The 23,600-nt window shown below is 38.1% G+C and overlaps 1 protein-coding gene and 1 non-coding gene across 4 annotated transcripts in view; one reads left to right on the plus strand and one right to left on the minus strand.

Annotated features, from left to right (window-relative positions):
• Window positions 1–430: 430 nt before the first annotated feature.
• On the minus strand, window positions 431–550 carry LOC136401614 (small nucleolar RNA SNORA32). The gene has a single exon (XR_010750637.1). It is a non-coding gene; the product is annotated as a small nucleolar RNA SNORA32 (small nucleolar RNA).
• Window positions 551–8,029: 7,479 nt separating this feature from the next.
• Window positions 8,030–23,600, plus strand: part of THUMPD2 (THUMP domain containing 2) — a 31,764-nt gene continuing 16,193 nt past the window's right edge. For 2 of the 3 annotated variants that reach the window (XM_066378428.1, XM_066378430.1), the window contains exons 1-5: window positions 8,030–8,172; window positions 17,489–17,624; window positions 19,368–19,780; window positions 20,734–20,811; window positions 23,416–23,468. In XM_066378428.1, coding sequence (XP_066234525.1) covers window positions 8,047–8,172; window positions 17,489–17,624; window positions 19,368–19,780; window positions 20,734–20,811; window positions 23,416–23,468 — 806 coding nt within the window. In that variant the 5' untranslated portion in view covers window positions 8,030–8,046. The remainder of the gene's footprint in view (window positions 8,173–17,488; window positions 17,625–19,367; window positions 19,781–20,733; window positions 20,812–23,415; window positions 23,469–23,600) is intronic. The other variant, XM_066378429.1, reaches the window with a different exon arrangement.

The following is a 23,600-nucleotide window of genomic DNA, read 5'->3' on the forward strand; positions in this document are numbered from 1 at the left end:
CTCCGCCACGCTTTCCTCTCTGTCTCTCTCTTCCCCTCCCGCAGCCAAGGCTCCATTGGAGCAAAGATGGCCCGGGCGCTGGGGATGGCTCTGTGGCCTCTGCCTCAGGCGCTAGAGTGGCTCTGGTCGCAACATGGCGACGCCCAGGATGGGCAGAGCATCGCCCCCTGGTGGGCAGAGCGTCGCCCCATGGTGGGCATGCTGGGTGGATCCCGGTCGGGCGCATGCGGAGTCTGTCTGACTGTCTCTCCCTGTTTCCAGCTTCAGAAAAATGAAAAAAAAAAAAAAAAACTGGCTCCTGTTGCAACAGAGCAAGGGCCCCAGAGGGGCAGAGCACTGCCCCTTGGTGGGCATGCCGGGTGGATCCCAGTCAGGTCGCATGCAAGAGTGGGTCTCTGCCTCCCCACCTCTCACTAAGTTTTTTTTTTTTTAATGTTCCCAATAGGTTGAATGCTAGCAATGTAGCAGAAAGAAAACCTAATGGGAAAATTTTTGTGGTCATGTCCACGGCAAATGAGAAACTGCATTCTAAAAGCCTTGGTAATGACCGAACTCTCACTAAATTAAAAAAAAAAAATGAATCTTTATGTTTAATTGATAATAATTATTATTCAATTAATCAAGCCCCTGTCTATGGAGATACTGGCATTTCTATAAATAACTAGTTGTTTACCATTGTCTCAAAGGTAATCTTTTAAAACCTTCCTAAATGCTTTATATAAGAAAATAAAAACATCTCAAGTAATTAGTTGAAGTAAAATTTGAGGAAGACTCTAGGGGAGACCAATTTCTAGATCTTTCACTTTCCCATCATTTTGCATTCATGATTGGTGGGTGAGGTCTCCTTGGGAATTCACAAAACTCCTATAAATTGACCAAAGCAAGCAAAGCAGCCCAGATTCACAAGAGCAGTGCCTGCCACAGGTCAGAAAGGAATGCCCACTAATGGTGGTATCCCTTCCCTGTTCTAAATGGGGCACCATGTTGCCATCACAGTGTCCCACTATGTCAGATCTTACTAAAATAAACCCAGACTCAAAGGGAGAGGGAACTCTTGCATAGTTATTAACCTAGGGATGCACTCCCTTCCTTTTTTAGAAAGTAGGCTTCATACAATGTCTAAATAACATATTTAAGCAATTCTGGTTAAAGATTAATCCATATGCTAGTACTATTTTAAAGTAATTAAAAAAAACAAAAAACAAACCACCATGCCCTGGCCGGATAGCTGTTAGCTGGAGCATCATCCCGAAGCACAGAGGCTGCTGGTTCGATCCATAGTCGGGGCACATACAGGAACAGATCGATGTTCCCCTCTCTCTTTCCCTTCTTCTCTCTAAAATCAATAAAATAAGCATGAAAAAAAAAAGAAAATACCTTTAAACAGTCCTCAGGATTGAAAAAAAAAAAAAAGAAGAAGAAGAAAATGATCATCCAAAAATATAAAATTGAGAATGTTGGACCCAACCTTTGATTATAATCCCCATTAGTCCAGTAGTTTACCTGCTCTGGGTTGCCCCAAGATTGCAATGTCCACAATCCATTCAGACGGTGCTGTCCCTCTCCACATCACAATCCCCTGAGTCACAAAGCTATTTTTGTCTATTTGTTTCATCACTAAACGTTGGGTCACTGGAGAGGGTTTAACATGACAGCAGCATCAGAAACAAACTTAAAATGAGTATTGAACATCCTCTTAGAAGGTTTATAACTACCAAACCACAGGCAAGCTGTCACTTGTTGCTTACTGCAAACCCTCTCCACCCCCCGCTGCCTCAGTGTCCCACAATCCTGTCCCACATCTTCCCTTTCCTTATCTGATCTTCCCCCCTCACAATATTTCCTATGTCCTGTTGACATCTTGTGCAGAACAGTTGAATTATCTCCATATTTCTCCGGTCAGTGACTTGAAGCCTCACTGAACTCCATCAAGGAATTCTTTTTAAACAAGTACTATTTTGTACTTACAATGAATTCTGAGGCCAGCTTTTAAAATTATTTTTTCCCAACCTTGCTAATTTTAATTTTTAAGTTTATGAGGCAGAAGATCTGTATCATCTAAGTTGATTAGAGTAACATGGCAATAAAGCAAAATAGAGTGATTAAAGATACAAATGTCATCTGTGATCTAGAAGCTCAACTGTACCAAGTAATTTCTGGCACTGTTGTCTTATTTCAAAGCTATTTTATGAAAGAACCAAATGATTGCCTAAGCTGCTGCTGCAGGTTACATGCTTTTATTTTGTGTCTACACTGGTTTTCTGTTTAGCCAATGATAATTCATACCATTATAGAGACTTAAATCATTAAATATAACTAGCATATTCTAAATTATTAAATTGCAAACTTTTAATAAGAAAATTGTTGGACAAGCCTGATTGGGTGTAGTTATCTACCAGAAAGAGCTTTTCAAAGATGCTAAAATCTATTTTTCAAAACAGAGCAAAATGTTCATACGCAGCAAAAAATTATCACCCTTCCACAAAAAGAAAAATAGAGATGAACACATAATGAAGTAAGTTTGCCTGTTCCACAGTCCACTCTCAGCTCTTCATGCCAACAATGGGAGAGGAGTGACTGAATACGCCTACATTCTAATAAAATCTTTAGATTCTATTCTGTCAAGTACTAGTCACAATAAGGACAATATTCTGTTTCTGACAAAATAAAATCCGTCCCTTGGTTGGGTTTGTTTATTCGTGAATCCCATCTGTTTGAGTTTTAAGGTGATTTTTTTCAATTAGCACTGAAAAAAGCGGGCAAAATAAATAACCATCAACTACAAAGAAGAAAGGCTTACAGGAAAATGAAAGGGGGAAATACCAAATATGGGTATTCCAGCTAGTTTTGGGCATTTGGGGGACTTCCTTCAGACTAAGAAATAGATAGGTAATAGTAAGACTCTACAGGAAAAATAATTCATAATAAATACACATACAAAATGGAACAAAGTAAAGGAATATTAAAACAATAGTCTGAATGAGGTGAACATAACTGCAAGGAGAAACTGGCTTTATTTTATTTAGGCAATATAGTTCATTCAAGTAAACGGAAGAAAATTGTAGATTCAGTTGTAGATTCAGTCAGCAAATGTATCGAAGAAATACTTTCCATACTCTTTTCCAATTGGATCACTATATGGGTCTATCAAATACAAATATGGTTTTATGAGCTCAAAGTAAATTTAAATAAATAAAATGAAATACCCTAGTGTTTCAAAATATGCATTAAATACATAGCACTTTTTTACGAAAAGCAGTAACTATACTAGACTCTGTACATCAAAAAAATTCATACACTGCATAACTAAAGCAATTGAATTGTCTCTCTAGATTAAAGCATGAAAATTGCTTCTTTTGAATTTTGATGTTACATTAAAACTACAGTGATACAAACACTAATGAATAAATAACATTTTAAAGGCAGTATTTACCAACACAATTCAATAATTTTCTACTAAATTTTCTCTTTCTTGATTGCATGTTCAAAGAAGGACCATTCAAGGTGATTACTGTGTGCATGTAAGTGGTTTAATCAGTATGTGACCAATAGCTTTCTCCCAAATTGCTTTTGCAGTTGCAGCCATAAAAATATGTTCATTCTTTCTTTCACCATCTGCACTGACTTGGTCGGATTGTATATGTTGGAAGATATTTGTATCTGTATCTATGGTTTTAACACAATGCCACAATTGAACACAATTCCACAATTGGAGTTCTAAAAAAGGTATAAAATCATTCTCTTGACAAGTTACTATGCTGGATTGTATGAGCAGGAGTTCATCCAACATCCATGTGTCTGCCTCGGGAAGGTGGACCTCAGAAGGTAGATAATGGCCCTTCTGGGCAAAGATGCTTCAAGGAAGGTGAGAAGACAAAAAAATGGCAAATGCTCATTGACTTCAGAATAAGTTCATTTATTCAACCTCATTTACCAAGTCCCTACTCAATGCCAGACCCAGCTGCATTTCTTTCCTTCCCATATGGCACTTTGTACTGTCATCCTTTTATGTCTCTTTGAGCAACCCAGCACCGTCACCATGACCTCTCATTAAACTGAAAGTTTCCCAAAGGCTGGGACTTTGTCATATTAACTGACACATTGCCATGGCCTCAATAGATATTTATGAATGCAAAAATAATTGATAAAGGTATTATAAAATATTAGGTAAGTAAAATGTTAAAGGAAAGGCAAGAGAAAGCATTATATAAGATGTGGCATTGAGCTTAGCTTTAAATTAAAGCAATGGAAGAGAAAAGGGCTAAACAAAAGGAACAGTATAAGCAAAGGCCTGGGCTGGGAAGAGGGAAAGAGTGGGCATTTCAGAGAAGCTGGCAGTTGAATGGTTGGTAGATAGCAGTGATCTCTGGAGGAGAAGGGGCCCTGGTTCACCACCAACCCTGCTCAACTGCAAAAATGAGAAGAAGTTTATCTTTGGGGTCCTCCTATCCCCTTAAATGCCCTCCATTGTCCTCAGTACCCTACCCTTATCCCCATAACTAGATCATCAAGGCTCCAGCTGATGTGGGGCTTATAGTAATTCCTCCTAATTCAGGGGGACTTCTTTAGTGAGCAACCTTCTGTTTGGTTACATTCCATTCAATTCAGCATACATTTACTGCGAGCCTTCCATAGGCAAGCCAGTGTGCTCTCTAGGGAGGCCCCGATGAATGAGGTCATCCCTTCCTCAAGGACCTCACAATATAAATCATTTGCATATTCATATCTAAATATACCTATTAAAAAGACATCCTTTAAGAACTAAAGAAATTGCCAATCATACCAAAATAGTAAGAGATCTTGAAGTAAATGATCTTGCCCTAAATGCCTAAAACATCTCACTTAAAAGTGTATCAGTTCTAAAATTGCTCCTGTCTGCTTCCAACTCCCTACATGTTGAATATACAATATCCAAATAGCAAAACTCAGCTGGATATGCTAAACATCTGTAGAGATCAATAGTTCTTTTTCACTAGCGACATTTTTTAATAAGAAGTAGGAATGATGGAGGACAGAGTATTCGAGTAATGGGGAGGAAATTCCAAGCAACTCTCCTCTCAGAAACCCAATTATTTTCTTTCTAAAGAGTCAGAACTCCACCTATTTCATCTCATCTCAAGCACTGTGTGAGAGGCAAGTGTTGGAAGTGTTGTGCTGAAGCAGGGTCCAAAGGTGAGCACACTTGACTCCCCTAGAGGAAGAGTAGCCGCTGGCCTTGCTCTCTAAAGCAAGGCTCCTGGAGGGCAAGAGACCACAGAAGAAGGGGAAAGGGTGGTGGGAATGTAAGGGAAAGGGTGGCTTGCAGGACTGCAGCCTCACTCAGCCATGGTTCTGTCCAGAAAAGCAAGTTGCTGACCAGCCATGGGAGGAAAAAAGTCATTTCTTCATCCACCTTGGACAGTACTGCAATAGCTTGGTCCTTACCCACCTCTCTACCTTTATCTCTATCTACTTCTCAACTCATAATTTATGCTCTAATAGCACCTAGCTACTGTTGTGGCCTCCCTGCCACCCCCCCCCACACACACACACACTGACATTAACCTTTGCTGCTCTTTGTACTCTAAAACACACCACCACTCCCATCCCAGTGAGTCATTTAACACATCCTCCAACACTGCACAGGAGTGATTTTTCTCCAAGAAGTTCTCCCTGCCACCTTTTTGTGCTGCCACAGCATCCTAGATACATATTTGATAAATCAATCTCACCATTCTCTAAGCCGTTTGAAGTCCAGAACCTTGTTTACTTGTCTTTGTACCTTCAAGACTTCATGTGGTGTCTGACAGAGAGTGGGTGTCCAGTATCTGTTGAACTGAATGAGATACATTATGTCGGCATGCTGACCATCTAGGGTACACAATGTAGGAACTACTAAGGAGGTTTCATGGGTCTCCCCAGACAGACTTGAGGGTCAGGAACCCCAGAATATAGAAAAGTTATAATGAGCTGCGGCACCTGCCAAGAGAAAGAGAGTGTAAGTATGGAGGCAAAAAAAGAGAAAGGATCTCACTACAATGGGAGGGTCTGAGAAGTCTTAAGACTGAAACTTTGAAAAGCTCTTTTATGGCTTCATAAACATTTTCATGGTACCATCCCAGTCAACCATAAAGCTGGGGAGAGGCTGGGCAGGAGGGAAGCACATGGGAAGCACTTGCCAGAGAGATAGTCATTCACTGAACAGTTTCTATTTATCTATTCATGTAACCACAGAGCTAATTTAATGTTGTTTTGTTTTGTAGGCAGTAAAGTTATACCTAGAAACTGATTCTGTCTTTGACTGCAATTTATTTAGCTATGGGAATTATAATAATTTCACAGTTTTAAGCAATAGGATAAATGATAAAATCTCTTTATCAATAGGATTAAGCATCTCTTAACAAGGCAATAAGGAAATAACATGCTCCAAACAAATGACAGATTAATCACCCTACTGATCCATACAAGAGGAGGTAAAGAAACAATATTTAAATTTAATATGAAGTGTACCTTTTCAAATGAGGAGGCAACGGAGAGAGAGGGTGACCAACCAAGACCTAATCTCCAGCTGCCTGTGCAAAAAGAATGTTCCCTGTTACTAGAGCATGTTGCTAGGTAATGACTATAGAAGACACAATGTTACCATTCTAGAAGGAATCACCTCACCAAGGAGCAAATGCCCCAGGGGTCTTCAGAGAGTTTTTAAGTTAGTAAGAGTCAACCTGCTCAAACCAAAACTCAAACAGTCCTCACAAATTCTCAGGACAGTTGACCTTGAACAAGATAAGTTGAAATGGGCTGGTCCACTTACACGTGGATTTGTTTTATCACTAAATACAGTTGGCCCATTGTACCCTCAGGTTTTGCATCTGTGTATTCAACCAACCTCGAGAGGAAATAGTATTTTCACTTTCCCAACTGTGTATTCCCAACCTCAGGTAGAAAATACAGTTTGAATCCTTGGATGCGAAGGGCCAACTGTAGTTAAGTTTTGAGGGAGTCAAAAGTTATATACAGATTTTCGATTGCGCAGGGGTCGGTGCCCCTAACCCCATGTTTTTCAAGCGTCCGCTATATTTATAGTATGAATATCCCCCTGCCATAGTTGCTTCTCCACATGTTCTCATGGATATACTCCCATTGCGATCCCCTCAACAGCTAAGCTTAGTGCGTATCAAGGAAGACAGATGAGATGATGACATCCTGACAAGACTGACTTTATCCTTAGAGCAAAACAACTTTACTACGAAAGCCAACTATTTTTATGTTGTCATCAACAAGTGGATTGAAACAACCTATCATAACCAAATGGATTGGAAATCATATTCAACCAATCTACAACAAATGGTGTTCCTTTTGTAATATGGATTCTATTCTTTCCAAGAAATATTTTCATTGCCAATTTAAAATTCAGAGTTTAAAAGAAAAAACCAAAACCCTTTCCAATACTGTTTACAGACCCAATCAAATCAGGTGGCCCAAACTAGATCTTGCATTATTACCTTGATTGTTAAATAAGTAATGCAAGAACTGGGACCTGTTTCGTGAACATTGAGACATTCGGTTGAAGAGTGGGAATTTCTACTCTTGGCCCTGGGGATTCTCAGCTTTGGCCCAGTTGTTGGTGAAGATAGAGCAAAGCTCCGTATGAAAGGAGAGTAGCGGCGTGGGATGAAAGAGGAGAAGAGGAAATCGGGAGGAATGGAGAAGGCTTATTTTACTAGGTATTCAGACGTCTAGGTTCCTGCCTCACCTGCGCCAGTAACTCTCTGTCCTTTAGCCTCACTAGGCATCAACTTCCTCAAGTGGAAAAATAAGGCAGATGGCGATCAATTCTAATCCTTCCACTGTGATTCTAAATCGTTCCAGATGCTTGATCAAGGAGTTTCTAAGGTGACTCACATAGGCCCCCTCCCCGCTGACGTCACCCTCAGGGATCTCTGCCCCGCTGGCTTCTAACTGCAACCCGCCTCTCACCCCGCGCGCCCGCCTTCCAGAGCGCGGGGACGCGCCGCGCGCACCCGCGGCCACGTGACCCCTGGGCCGCGGGGCCGCGCCCAAGCGGCCATGGCGGCGAGGCTTGCGGGTCTCGATTCCCGGCCTGCAGCGGGCGCTCGCTTCTTCTGCACCGCGGGCCGCGGCTTGGAGCCCTTCCTGATGCGGGAGGTGCGGGTGCGGCTGCAGGCCACGCAGGTGAGTTGGCCTCCTCGCTGCGCCCCCGGGGGACGGAGGGAGGCCCAGCCCGCATCCCTCCACGCCGGGCCGGTCTTAGACCCGGGAAAGCAACGCAGCCACGCTCGCAGCCCCAGAACGACGGCAGCGACAGCCCCCGTCCTCGGGTCCTGGCAGCGGGTTCTTTCATTACTGCTGGAAAGAACCACCGTTTTTTCCTGCACATCTATTACCGCACATCAGTCACGGCTGAAGGTTTTAGAAAACAAGTTATTTCCTGGATTCCTTAAAAGACAGTGTTTGGTAGTGCCCATCATGAAAATTGGACCTGTCAGAGTCGGAATCCTTTCCCCATCCTTGAAATACAAATGTAATCCTCAGGTTCAGTTACATGACTTGTCACTTTCCTGATAGAGATGGTACTTTCTATTTTGTTGGGAGGATTAAATGATAATCGGGTATATAAATTACACCTTAAACATACAGGAAATAGAAGTTAGAGAAATATTCTTGGAGGCCTCGGTCCAACATTCAGAGAAAGTTAATAGTTTCTGGTATTTATAGGTTGTTGATTTCAAGGACATGAACAAGGTTTCAAACATCAGCTTTGGTTCATGTAGAATCTGCTGAGCTGGTTTCTTGAAAGCAGAGAAAAAAGATGCAACAGAAAGTCCAGTGTCTTGATGGGTAATATGACAGGGAAAGCTTACTAGGTGAAATCAACGACTCTGTTATTGGAAACCCACAAAATTAGTTTCTGCAGTGAAGGGGTGGGGTGAGAGGAGGACAGAGGTGGTCATGAAAGTAGCATCAGTCTTAATAGAGTACCTGCCTTTTGTGGTTTTGGCCACAGATTTTAAGTGTTGGATGTAGCTAATCAAAAAAAAAAACAATGTAATAACAACAGTTGACATTATGCAGTTAATATGTCAGGCACATGTTCTTAGGTACTCATTCTGTGTTCACTTGTTTAATTTCACAACAATGCTATGAGTTAGACTTCATATTTCACAGAAAAGGAAAATAAGACATGGGTAAATCCCATAAATTCTTCAAGTCATGCAACTGAAAATGACAGAGCTGGGATTCGAACCCAAGGTGTCAGGTGGGTTGACTCCTGGGCCCAGTCCTTGACCACTATGTGGCCATTACATGATGCTGCACTAATTTTTTTTTTTTTGCTTTTTTTTTTTTTTGTATTTTTCTGAAGTTGGAAACGAGGAGGCAGAGAGACTCTCGCATGCGCCCGACCGGGATCCACCTGGCACGCCCACCAGGGGGTGATGCTCTGCAATCTGGGGTGTTGCTCTGTTGCAACCAGAGCCATTCTAGCACCTGAGGCAGAAGCCACAGAGCCATCCTCAGCGCCTGGGCCAACTTTGCTCCAATGGAGCCTTGGCTGCAGGAGGGGAAGAGAGAGACAGAGAGGAAGGAGAGGGGGAGGGGTAGAGAAGCAGATGGGCGCTTCTCCTGTGTGACCCTGGCCGGGAATTGAACCCGGGACTCCTGCACGCCAGGCCGACGCTCTACCACTCAGCAAACCGGCCAGGGCCAGTGCACTAATTTTTTTTTTAATGTTAATTTAGAGTTCTTGGTATGATGAATAGAAGGTTTGACCCAATCTGGGTATGTCAGATTATTAGAAGAAAAAAAGACACTCTCTGCTTGTTCTCCATCTTCTCTACAGGCAAAATGAGATTGGGACACAGGGCACGTATTTTAATCACAGCAACAAAGTTCAGTTAATTATAGGGAAAAGCTTTTTGACAATGACAAGAATTAAATGTCAAGAGACTTGGGAACTTCTGGTTTTTGGGTTTTTTTAATTTATTTATTCAGTTTAGAGAAGAGAGACAGAGAGAGAGAGAGTGAAGAGGGGAGGAGCAGGAAGCATCAACTCCCATATGTGCCTTGACTGGGCAAGCCCAGGGTTTTGAACCAGAGACCTCAGCATTCCAGGTCGATGCTTGATTCCCTGTGCCACCACAGGTCAGGCGGAACTTCTGGTTTTAATATGTGTTTTAGGGATAGATATGCCTGGAGATGGGGGATCTGAACATATAACCTCTGAAATTCCATCCCAGTTTCTCTAATATAAACTCTCAAAATTAAGGCAATCCTGAAATAATAATGACAGTATCTAACATTTATGAAGCACTCAAAATATGTCACACACTTTATGTGCGTGTTACAATTTAATCCCCTGTGTGAAAGGTCATTTTTACCTCTATTTTAGAAAGAAAGAAAGAGAAAGCCAACGCCGAGTGGTGGAGCTGGTGCTTGTATCTGAATCTCTCTAGCTTTGAAACCCGTGTGCTTTAACCACAGTTTACTGTGGGAAACTGCCCTGGAATACTGCGTATAGGTTATTTCTGTACCAGCATGGTGAAAAGTATATGTAGACTTTAGAATGAAAAGACGTGTTCAGATCTTATATCTTTAACAGATTAGTAAATTGGGGCAAATTACTCAGATTTCTGAGTCCCAATTTCCTTGAATATAAAATAGAGGTGATAATGCCTATTTTAAAGGATTACTGCATTCCTTGAGACAAAGCTCCATAGCACATGTAGCACAATGTATGGCAAATAGCAGAGACTCCATAAATGTTCCCATTGAATGAGCTGCATAGGAATACTTAAAATTATTCCTGCAGTAAGAGAGACTAAGAAACTTTGGTTTGCTCCAAGAAGATTAATGGTATAAAATCTTAACACAAAACAAATCAATTCAGAAGTTATTAGTTAATTTTACAAAGTATTCATTCTATTCTGATCAGTGTTTTTTCCAATTTTAGTAAACATAAGAATCCCCTAGGGAGCTTGTTGAAAATGCATGTCCCTAGGTGCCAGCCCCACAAGGTTAAGCCCAAGGTGTTTGCATTTTGACTGGCAAACTCTCTTCCCTCTCAGGTAACATTTGATATAGGTGCTTCTTCTAACACAGAACTTGCAATAGAAAATTTCTTGTGTATTCTGTTTAGCGTTTTATCATAGAGAATTTCAAACATACACTAAAGTAGACAGAACAGTATGATGAATCTGACTCAACAACCCATGGTGAATTCTGCTCCATTCACACTTCTTCCACTTGCTCCATGTTATTTTGAAGCAACTTCTAGACATCATTTCACCTGTAAATATCTGCTTGTATATCTATAATATTATAGCATAATGTATGTAGTATAATGTAAAAAAGATAATAAACATGGCTCTTCCTAAAAATAGAAGCCATAATGTCATTATCACATCTAAAAATTAGTGGTCCCTTGTCATCATATATCTAGTCACTATTCAGATTTCAACTTGTCTCACAAATGTCACTTTTTAAAAATTTATTGATTGATTTTAGAGAGAGGGAGGGTGGAAGAGACAGAAACATCGATCTGTTTCTGTATATGCTCGGACCGGGGATCAAACTGGCAGCCTTTGCATATTGGGACAGTGCTCTACCGACCAAGTCATCCAGCCAGGAAGTCACTTTTATTTTAAAATTCATATATTTAAATCAGGATTCACGTAAGGTCCACACATTTTGATTGGCTGATATTCTTTTAAGGCTCTTTTAATCTATACATTTCCCTCCATCTCTTTCTCTTTCCCATGGCAATTTGTTTGTTAAAGAAGCTGGGTTATTTGTCCCACAGTCTAGAACAGCGGGCAGCAAACTTTTTCTGTTAGTGGACCAGAAAATAAGTATTTTAAGTTTTGTGGACCAACAATGTGGTTTTTCTTTTTAGGCTTTCTGGATAACTTTGTGGTTTCTGTTTAATTTTATTATTACTTATATTATAAAAATATAAGAAGCATTCTTAGCTCACCAGGCCTAGTCTTCTGACCCCTGGTCCAGAGCTGTGTGTCCACTAAGATCATCACTAGCCACAATGGATATTTAAGTTAAAATTAATTAAAATTGGATGCAATTTAAAAATTCCCATTCCCAGGTGCACTGGTCACATTTCTAGTGCTCAGAAGCCACATGTGCTGTGGTAGACTGCGTTAGCACAGATTATGGAACGTTTTCATCACCACAGAAAGTTGTTAGCACTGCTGGGGTTTCCCCCAGTCTAGATATTGCCAGTTGTATCTCCATAGTGTAGTTCGCCTAGATTCTCTGTTCTGCATTTCCTGTCAATTGTCTAGAGCTTGGTCAGATTCAGGTTGTGTTTTTCACCTCCTGGTGGTAGGGCAAACTTCTTTTTAGGCTGCTGGGTATTTTAAAATATTTATCATGTATTTTATATATAATATATCTATATAATATCTATATTTTATATATAGATATATTTTTTACTCAGACTATTTTTAAGAAAAATATGGGAAACAAGTAAGCTTTACTTTGTAACAATATTTAATGTATTAAATACTTTTACTTATTATAAGAATAATAGTAAAAGCAGTGATTTTTAATATAAAATTCAACATAGTAGAGGTGGTTTTAATGCCTGCTAGCCAGAAAGTCCCTGTCAGGTGATTCATCTGTCTTTATAAATCCACATAGCAAAGACTATTAACCCAAGTGAAGAAGCCAGTTTTTAAATGGGGTCATGATAGTAGAAAGTAGCAGGGTAGAATTAAACACATAGTCTACTTATTTCAGGTAAGGGGATGATAGCATAAGGTTGCTTCTTTGAAGATTCTAGGCATTCCTTTTAGATTGGATGACTTTTTAAAAGTGAAATAAAAAGTATTTTAATTCTCTCTTCTAAAATGAACCAAAAAAGCTTACACACCACCTCAACTCTTTCTTCTCTTAGCACTGTTTCATTCTGAAACTAACTGGCATCTGTAGACTTAGGAAAACTTTGGTGTCTCTCTGTATTACGTACACTTTACCCACACTCAGACTTTTACTCTTTGAGTTGGACTTGAATCCATGAATTTTAAAAGGCAAAAATGCTAACTGCTTAGATATGCTAGCTGATAATAGCTGTTTTTACTTTAATAAATGCTGTTGTTTCATCTTTGGAAGTGTTAGACATAAAACCAGCTGGTTTTAGACACTTGGTTATGATTGAATTCCATATGGAATAAACAGATTGTAAATATAAATAAAATTTCAAGTAACAAATGTTAGGATGAACTACTCTAAAATGCTATATTTCTCCCTTAGAATTATAATTGAATATCATCACTTTCAAGCAATAAACTAAGAAAAAAGGGTAACACTAGCTTCAGCTGTTTTTGAAATCATAAGTACCAAAATTCATTCTCCCTACTGCTTTAAGCTATAAAACCTTATCTTCATAAAAGGCAGACCATAAAAGTGCTTTCATATATATGATTATTTCATTTTAACAGTGAGTATTTTACAACTTGGTAAACTACTTCTAAGTATGTAATAAAAAGAAATGTAGGCCTTATTTTAATTTTTAAATAAAGAGAATAATGTTGATTTTGAGACTGTATTTAGCATGTTAAAGCATCAACACATACTATTCTTATGATTTGACACCCTGAATAAATTAAACCTTATACATCCTCTTAACTAACTTGATATTCAGTCAAGTCCTTTTTGAAAATATTGCCTCTTCCTCCCCCAAAAATGAGTTTTTAGAAAAACTCATTGTAGCCCAGGGGTAGTCAACCTTTTTATACCTACCGCCCACTTTTGTATCTCTGTTAGTAGTAAAATTTTCTAACCACCCACAGGTTCCACAGTAATGGTGATTTATAAAGCAGGGAAGTAACTTTACTTTATAAAATTTATAAAGCAGAGTTACAGCAAGTTAAAGCATATAATAATAATTATTACCAAGTACTTTATGTCAGATTTTTGCTAAGTTTGGCAGAATAAATCTTTATAAAACAACTTACTATAGTTAAATCTATCTTTTTATTTATACTACTTTGGTTGCTCCGCTACCACCCACCATGAAAGCTGTAACGCCCACTAGTGGGTGGTAGGGACCAGGTTGACTACCACTGCTGTAGCCTGACCAGGAAGGCGGTGGCGCAGTGGAGCATAGGCCTCGGATGCTAAGGACGCAGTTTCAAAACCCCAAGGTCACCGGCTTGAACACGGACTCACCAGCTTGAGTGTTGGGTCCCTGGCTTGAGTGTGAGATCATAGTGCTGACCCCATGGTCTCTGGCTTGAGCAAGGGGTCTCTGGCTCGGCTGTAACCCCTAGGTCAAGGCACACATGAGAAAGCAATCAATGAACAACTAAGGTGCCACAACAAAGAATTGATGCTTCTCATCTCCGTCTGTCTCTTTCTCACTTAAAAAAACAACAAAAAACTCATTGTATGTAATATTTCCTTTGATAGTCAATAAGTAAGAAAAGATAAGATTTTTGTACAATTAAGTAACTATAAATTAATATCTAGAACACTGGCTACTTAGGTTAAAATTACTGGTCTAGATGTTGTACCAGTTTGTTTATAGGATTTGAATCTTAAAACTATTCAGTGAAATATTTCAGTTCCCCCAGAATCTTGTCAAGTATTCTATGTCCATTACTTGTTTTGTAGTGACTTTAATATCAGCTGCATTTTTATGTCAGGGAACAAAATCTGAAGTTTTTTAAATTTACTTTTAAAAACTTTGCTTTCAACTTCTAAGCATTTTGAGGGAGGTATTTAGTTTGGACCTTAGTGGAAAATGTCACCTTTGTAATGAGAAAAAAATAAATTCTAGGAACTGGAAATTCTTGTTTTAGCTACTTTATTATCCCCTTAAATATTACCATATTTTCCCATATATAAGATACACCTTTTTTAAAAAAAATTGGGGTCTGAAAACTGGGTGCGTCCTATACAGTCGTTGTGGCATTTCAAATGCCATGGATGGAACTGAGGACAAGGCAATATATGAAGACAGTGATTCATCATCAGACACAGATGAGGACAAGCTAGTGGATGGGAATTTTGACAATAATGAGGAGTTGTATGAATTTTATGATGAATAAAACGAGTTCAATAACTTTATGTAATACATTTTTTTTTCAAATTTCGGGCCCCAAAATTAAGGTGCATCTTAATACATGGGAGCGTCTTATATATGGAGAAATACGGTAGTTCCTAACATTCTTCTTATCCTAAACATTCTTCTTATCCCTACTTCATCTACTTGGTCAGCTGCATTGCTGGTATCTAAGGTATTTGGGCCTTACTTTTATTTGGTTTTTTCAGCTTTATTGAACTTTAACTGACATAACATTGTGTAAGTTTAAGGTTTACAGTGTGTTGATTTGATAAATGTATATATTGCAAAATGATTACTACCATAACATTAGTTGACACCTCCACCATAACAATTATTATTTTTTTTTTTTTGGTGAGAAGATTTAAGACCTACTCTCTTAGCAACTTTCAATTATAGAATACAGTATTATTAGCTATAATTACAGTGCTGTTCATTAGCTCCCCAGAGCTTGTTAAATTTACAACCAGAAGTATTTGGGTTTTAATTGATGTCAACCTAGGGAAGGGGTCCCCAAACTACGGCCCACGGGCCACATGCGGCCCCCTGAGGCCATTTATCCGCCTCCGCTGCACTTCCGGAAGGGGCACCTCTTTCATTGGTGGTCAGTGAGACGCAAAGCACGGCATCGCTCACTTACAGTACTACTTCCAGGTGATGCGGGACTCATGCGTCAAGGCTCCGGAAGCGCATCATATCACTTGTTATGGCTAGCAGTGACAAATATGTAACCAGACATTGACCATCTCATTAGCCAAAAGCAGGCCCATAGTTCCCATTGAAAAACTGGTCAGTTTGTTGATTTAAATTTACTTGTTCTTTATTTTAAATATTGTATTTGTTCCCATTTTGTTCTTTTACTTTAAAATAAGATATGTGCAGTGTGCATAGGGATTTGTTCATAGTTTTTTTTTGTAGTCGGCCCTCCAACGGTCTGAGGGATAGTGAACTGGCCCCCTGTGTAAAAAGTTTGGGGACCCCTGACCTAGGGCTTCCTCGGCAGAGAAGCCCCTGACCTAGGGCTTCTTCATCAAGCTAGAATGGTAACCCCAGAAGTACCATGCCAAAACCTTCATTAGATCATGTTAAATCAAAAAGAAAAATACTTGTAGTTGAAGTTCCCATTAAATGCGAGCTGGGATACCCCAAATTCTCTGGTGTTTCAGTTCTAGAGATGGGTTAGAACCATGTTAGACAGCCCATGGCAACTGCTAATAGAAGAATTTTAGGACAGTCCACATCCATTCTTAATTTAAGGGAGTTGGGTTGACCCAGAAAGCTTTAGGATTCCATTGGTATTGAGCACCATTCACCATACCTCATTAGACTGTCCCTGAGTGGGGCTTTTTTCATGTCCCTCTCTTCCCTGCCGTTTACCACATATCTACTCTGTCTCCAAAGCCTGTTTCTGTAGGATGCATATTTCTTGCTTCTCTCCATTTTTCAGTTCCCAGAGCCAAGTATCTCATTTCCACCTCAGTAATCTACTTTTCCCTCCAGCGTTACAGTCTACACTCAGTCCTTTATGCCTCTTCCGAAGTAATTTTTTTCTACCAACTAATTTGGGCCTGTCGGTTTTCATCAAAAGTCTATAATGGTTGACCATTACCATCTGTGGTACTCCATTTCATGACCATTTATCAAGCTGGCCAGAGCTACACCATCCATCTGCCCGATACTCAATCAGCGTAACACAGCACATGTTGCCATGCTAACTTATTTACTTCGGCCAGGGTGTCCCTCCCACCTCTGCATCCTGCCCTTTGTTCTTTCATTAGAATCCCTCTTCCCAAATCTTACAAGATTCTTTCTCAAGACTTTTTACTAATGATGGCTCTCGCATACAGTGTTACTTACACTTACAAATTTTAATTTGTATTACATTGTTATTCATCTTTAGAATATTTGCTTCTAGTAGACCACAAGGTAGGTATTTAATAAATACCCATTGTTATGTTAACTTTGTGCTAGCACCTTATTTGTCCTATTCATTATAGCTTTTCTTTGCCCACTTTCAAATAGTGTGTGAGATTTGGCAATATAATTATTGAGTATTTTGTGTTCTGTTTTTCTAGTAGTGTGTGTACCTGCATATATATACCCATACTTTACAAATGGTAGCATAACGTAATGTTATAAGTTACTGACTATGTGACTTATAAAAATTTTTTAAACTATCTAACCCTTAGTTTCCTAATGTGTAAAATGGGGGTGATAAAATCTACCTTAGAGAGTTGTTATAAGGATGAGGAAAAATGTATTAAGAATGGCTAGTACAGTGTCTGACAAATACTAGATACTTCAGAAATGGTTGTTATTGTTAATCTAAATGCTATATTTAGTTCATTGGAGGGGAGATGGTTCTTACTCTACACTAGACTACATTAATACCTGTTTTTTTTCTATCTCTAGGTTGAATATGTTTCAGGAAAAGTTTTTTTCACCACTTATTCTGACTTGAATATGCTAAAAAAATTAAAATCCGCAGAAAGATTATTTTTACTGATTAAAAAGCAGTTTCCATTTAGTGTTTCTTCCATAAGTAAAGGTATGGTGTCTACCTATTACTTTTACCCACAGGATGTATTGTACTCCATAGTTTTCTGCTTGGTAATTAATAAGTAGCCATTTGTCATATTAAAGATTCATTCCTACCTGTGGGATTTAGTTACGTATTTTCTGTATTTCCTGAATATTATCACCTCATGCTATTATCACCTAATTGTGTCTCTTCTCTTTGCATTTGCTGTCTGTCTCACTGAGATTTTAGTGTCCTAAGTCGTATTTAATCTTTGAGAATTCTACTCAGAAACCTTCTCTAGAGATATGTATGGTCAATTTCATTTATTTAGATTAAGGACATGTAATGCCCTATGCATTGTCTTAATAAATTGGTCAAAACTGTTACCTTGTCAATTTTAACTAATGAGTGATATAATTGGAAAAATACTGTGTAGTAAAATTTGGGGGATCTTAAATGTTTTAATAAACTTTTAGCCATTTGTAAAGCTTAAGAGTTAAAGGGAGTTTAAGAGATTATCTGTTTTTATAAATATGCTGCTAAAACAATGTAAGGATGTTAATAAAAGGAAAAATAAGAGCTAGACACTGTTGCTCATTTTGATTGCTGATTATGCATAAGAGATCATCATGTAAGCATATAGTCTATAATAACTTATATCAAGAAAGATAGAAATGGGAAGAATCAAGATGGCAGAAAAATTATTTTAAAGCAAATACTAAGATATTATACTGTTGTGTCAATATCATTTTATTTCAGTATTCCACACATTCTCATTATTAGAGAAATACAGTAATTATTCTTGGGTCCTCTTGATGATCCTTGTTCATCAAGAAAAGATTACATTATATCAAGTATGCTGGTGGTACCGAAGTTATGAATGGGTTGTGTACCTGAAGTGTTGCTTTATGGAAACTTCTTTTATGATGTGTGCTAATACTGGATAGTCTAAAATAGTCTCAAAATACAATTGCTATTTCTGAGCTCTGTGTTTTTTAATTCTATATTTTTTTAAAGTTAATTTTATAGGCAAGATCAGCATTATTTCAAAGATTGATGCACACTCTAAGTCTATACTTATATTGAAGAGATACATATATTGTCATAGGACAAATAATCTTGGTAAAGTATAATATATGATAATTCTAGTATAATATTTTAACATTTTCGATGTTTAGTATAGAATATAAGAATGAACCTTGTTCTGCACAATATTCTTATATTAAATTATGTAAGTGCCAAATGAAAGTAAAGACATTCTTCATGTAGTAGTTAAAGAAACCTTATTTTATAGACCTTGGCCAATTGGTTAAGTGGTAGAGGTTTGGCCCAGCATGTGGATGTTCCAAGTTTGATTCCCGGTCAGGGCATGCAGGAGAAGCACCCATCTCTTTCTCCACCCCCTCTCTCTTCTCTCTCTCTCTCTCTCTCTCTTTCTCTTCCCCACCTGCAGCCATGGCTTAATTGGAGCAAGCTCACCCCAGGCACTGAAGATGGCTCCATGGCCTGCACCTCAGGTGCTAGGAAGAGCTCAGTTGCTGAGCAACAGAGCAATGCCCCAATAAGGCAGAGTATCGCCTCCTAGTGGGTTTACTGGGTGGATCCTGGTTGGGGCACCTGTGGGAGTCTCTCTGCCTCCCCTCCTCTCCTGAATTTTTTTTAAAAAGCCTTATTTTATAAAAATAAATGTAGTAGAATTTTGGGCTGATGCATATACTAGACTGTCTTTAAAGCTTCAATATGGGATAAACTGAGATTTTATTTATTTAGGAAAAATATTTAAGGAAATGCAAAGACTTATAAATGATGATCCTGAAAGTTGGTTGAATGCCATTGCAATTTGGAAAAATCTTCTTGAACTTGATGCAAAAAAGGAAAAGCTTTCTCTAAGAGATGCTAACCTGCTAAAAAGGAAAATGGGAGAAAATGACACCATTATTGCTAAGAAATTGAAAGCAGAACAAATGCAAGCGACACAAACGAATAAGGAATGCCAGCTAGAAAGGCAAATAGAAGAGGAAACACTGGAGCAAAGAGATGGTCTCACTAAAAGACACAAATTTCAAGAAGCTGAACTTCAGAATGTTGGAGCAAAAGGCGTTGACACTCCTAACCAGGACAACTTGACTTTCCGAGTTTCTTGTCGCTGCAGCGGAGCTATTGCAAAGACCTTTTCTGCACAGGTACACTCAGCTCCAAAGTGGGCTCCCATTTTGTAAAGGTTGTAAAACTACTCTTTAAAGTTAAAGTGAGATCAAGACCTTTCACAGAATGGATAACTAGGGTCAGGCAGATAACTAGGCCTAATATTGTATAATTAAATCTGTTTAAGAATGTATTTTTCATTTCAACCTTACCTCAATGCTTAATAGGAACAGTATACTGTTTACTTTCTACCCCAAAGTTTTCTTAAACTCACAGGTATCTTTTGCATTTGGAAATCCTGATATCATCGTCCTGAGCTTTTTGGGCTTCTTTTCAGTTCAGTTCTGTTTATTGAGTGATTACCTATAGCAGGCCATGTATGTGTGATTGTCTCTAGAACCCAAACATAAATACATTCGAGGTCTCAATTATCTAGGGGATGGTGAACACTGCAAGCAGTTTCCTTCAAAAAACTGATTGTTTGACCCTTACAAGGTTCAGTGAGATAAAGGGCAGAGGTCTGGGTTCTTTGGCCAACTTTAAAACCAGGCAGACCCTAAAGTTTGAATCTAATGTCACTGATCTGGTCATTTCTAAACATACAGGCTTGCAGTAAGTAAAATAGTTCAGCTTTCAGCTTGCATCCATTTCCTAAACCCAGAATGGCTCTATTTATCACGGCATAGTTTGGTTATTTCATGAATCTAAAATTACAGGAATAGAGATTTACACATGAGGAGATGTTAATGCCATAGAATGTGTTGGGGGCAGGGGGGGCTGTGTTGGGTTGGGGGGGATATTGAAAGAGGTAAAATGCAGCTTTATTGCCATGACTAGAAAATGCTGTAGTGTAATATTTTAACATTTTAATTTAAATTATCAGATAGTCTGACTTGATTTTCCTACTGGCTCTGTTAGTTTCCACTTATATTTAAACTTAAATTTTTCATTTATAACATTCTTATTTTTCTATAACTTGCTGCTTTTCCAGGAGGTAGGAAGAATAATTGGAATTGCTCTTATGAAACAATTTGGATGGAAAGCAGATTTGAGGAATCCGAATTTAGAGGTAATAAATATTCATTTTATTTTACATGCTAATAACCTAATTCTTTAAAGACAAAGTCAATTAATCTATTGTGCTTCTCAATTTTGCTTTAGAGTTTCAAAAAGCATGTCTACAGGGATCCAGCAGTCTGTTTTCTCTTTAGCAGTAGGACAGTGCAGTTAATTTTGCTGGTAGTTTTCACTGTGAAAATGTGTTATCCAACTAAAACATTCTGGAATGGAACTGTTTTGTCACAGTTGAACTAAAAAGCACTTATTATGAGGTTGCAGAGATGCACCCTACAATCACTGTCGTACATAACAAGTTCCTATAATAAGAAATTATAGCTAATGTTTAAAAGAAAAAGAGTGCTTGCTTCAGCAACACATACTAAAAATAAAAGAAAAGAAAAAAAGAATAGAAAAAAAAAGGCCTGCACAAAATTCAGTAATATGTTAATAATAGCTTTGTTAAAGTTGTGGGATTATGTTTTTCTTTTCTTTTTCTCTACTTTTTAAACTTAATTTAATGAGGTTACACTACTTTTAATTAGAGCAAAATAAAACATGAGAAAATAAATACTAGCTATAAAAAATAGTCTTCACTGTTTTTTTTTTTAAACAAATCTTTTTTTTTAATTTTTATTTTATTTTATTTATTCATTTTTAGAGAGGAGAGAGACAGAGAGAGAGAGAGAGAGAAAGAGAGAGAGAGACAGGGGGGAGGAGCTGGAAGCATCAACTTCCTGACCAGGCAAGCCCAGGGTTTTGAACCGGCGACCTCAGCATTTCCAGGTCGACGCTTTATCCACTGCGCCACCACAGGTCAGGCGACTTCACTGTTTTTGGTAAACCCTCTCATAAATTTGATAGGTAGTTTAGTCATTTTCATAATTCACTAATTTGTAAATTTATTGTAATGTAGTTTTAAATGAAGTAATTGCCAAATCAGAATATTTTGTGTTATTTTTAAACTTTTTTATATGATATTTTTCACTTTTAAAAAGTAATGCCTGGTATATATTTTTTATTCCTGTCATGCAAAATACTTTGATCCCCAAAGAATGTTTTCTCTCTCCCTTCTGCTTTCTGGTTTCCTTCTCTTCATCCCCTTTGATTATCTTCCTTTCTCAGAATTACAGTTTTTCATCATTTAGCTCATAAGTAAATATAGCTAATTGAATTCCTACTAACCATGTAATGTACTTAATGTTAGCTATTATTGGTAGAAATAGTCAACACAAAACAAAATTGACAACCCTAAGATCACACACACTAAAATTTGTTACCAAAATTGATAGAAGCAACTCCTAACAAATTATGTACTGGAAATATAATAGAAAATATTTATAGTGGGAGAAGCTATTCTTTTTTTTAAATCACGGGAGAAGCAGGGAGATAGACAGACTCCAGCATGTGCCTGACTGAGATCCACCTGGCAAGCCCCGCCTGGGGTGATGATCTGCCCATCTGGAGCTGCTGCTCCATTGCTTAGCAACTGAGCTATTTTAGCACCTGAGGAGAGGCTATGGAGCCATCCTTTGTGCCTGGGACCAACTTGCTCATTCGAGCTATGACTGTGGGAGGGAAGGGGGTAAGAAGCAGATAGTTGCTTCTCCTGTGTCCCTAGGACTTCCACATGCCAGGCCAACACTCTACCGCTGAGCCAACCAACCAGGGCCCAGGAGAAAGCTACTCTTTTTTTTTTTTGAAAGCTACTCGTAATAACATTTCATATATAAAAATATCAGTATATCATATCTTTAGTATAAATTTTAAATAGAAGAGAAAATTAATCCCAATAAATAATTTTGCTAAAGTTGAATAATATAAAAAATTGGAAACTTTAGCTGTGGTGATCAAGGAATTAAATTGACTAAAGGGAATTTATTCCAGGTCATATTTTTCTTGATGAAAATTTATCAGTATTGAGATAATCCTCCTTAAACTGTAGATATTAAAAATTACCTTGGAATGAGAATAATTGGGTTTCAAATGCTCTTGAGGTCACACAGCAGAATTAGAATATTCCATAAACTTCATCAGACTCCAAAAGTAAAAATTTTAAAAGATTCTAACTTTTTAAATTTATTTGGGCTACTAAATATAAATTGAGACATACATGTTCTTTATGGCCTTAAAGAAGAAGGGTAATAGAGAAGAAGAAGGTCCCATAGAGATAGTCACCCTTGCTACAGTGTATGTGACTTACAGAGAAAGTATGTAGCCTGTGATGGGTCTGTGTGCTCTCAACTCATTTGAGGTGAGACTTTGTGTGGATTTAGAAAGTCTCCTCTAACCCCAAATGCTGGAAACTCTGATCCAGAAATGATCATTCACAGACTCTTTGGGAATAAAGTTGATCTTCAGTTCTTCATAACATGATTTGCTGTATAACTTGTATACCAAATTACCCTCAAAGTTTTTTTGTGAAATGTCCTTAAAATTTATTTCACCTCTGTTCCAGAAAAGTATTATGGAATATTTTTTCATATATGACAAATAAGGCTTTGGAATTTCTTATAAAAATATAAGATATAGGTTTATAAAATAGAAGTTTTCAAATTATCAATTATCTGGTAATGCACTTCCTGTTCGATTCTAACTTACATATTTGTTCTTTCAGATCTTTATACATCTAAATGACATTTACTCTGTCGTGGGAATTCCTGTGCTCAGGTAGATATTCTATTCTAAGCTTCAAGTTTGTCCCTTGGGAAAATTTATAAAATTAGAAAAGTTTTATGCTTTTCATTTATAATATGAAACATTGATACAAGAGAGGGGGCTAAAGGCAAAGTATTTGAGTTC

The sequence above is a fragment of the Saccopteryx leptura genome, chromosome 3 (genome assembly GCF_036850995.1).
Source record: "Saccopteryx leptura isolate mSacLep1 chromosome 3, mSacLep1_pri_phased_curated, whole genome shotgun sequence".
NCBI lineage: Eukaryota > Metazoa > Chordata > Mammalia > Chiroptera > Emballonuridae > Saccopteryx > Saccopteryx leptura.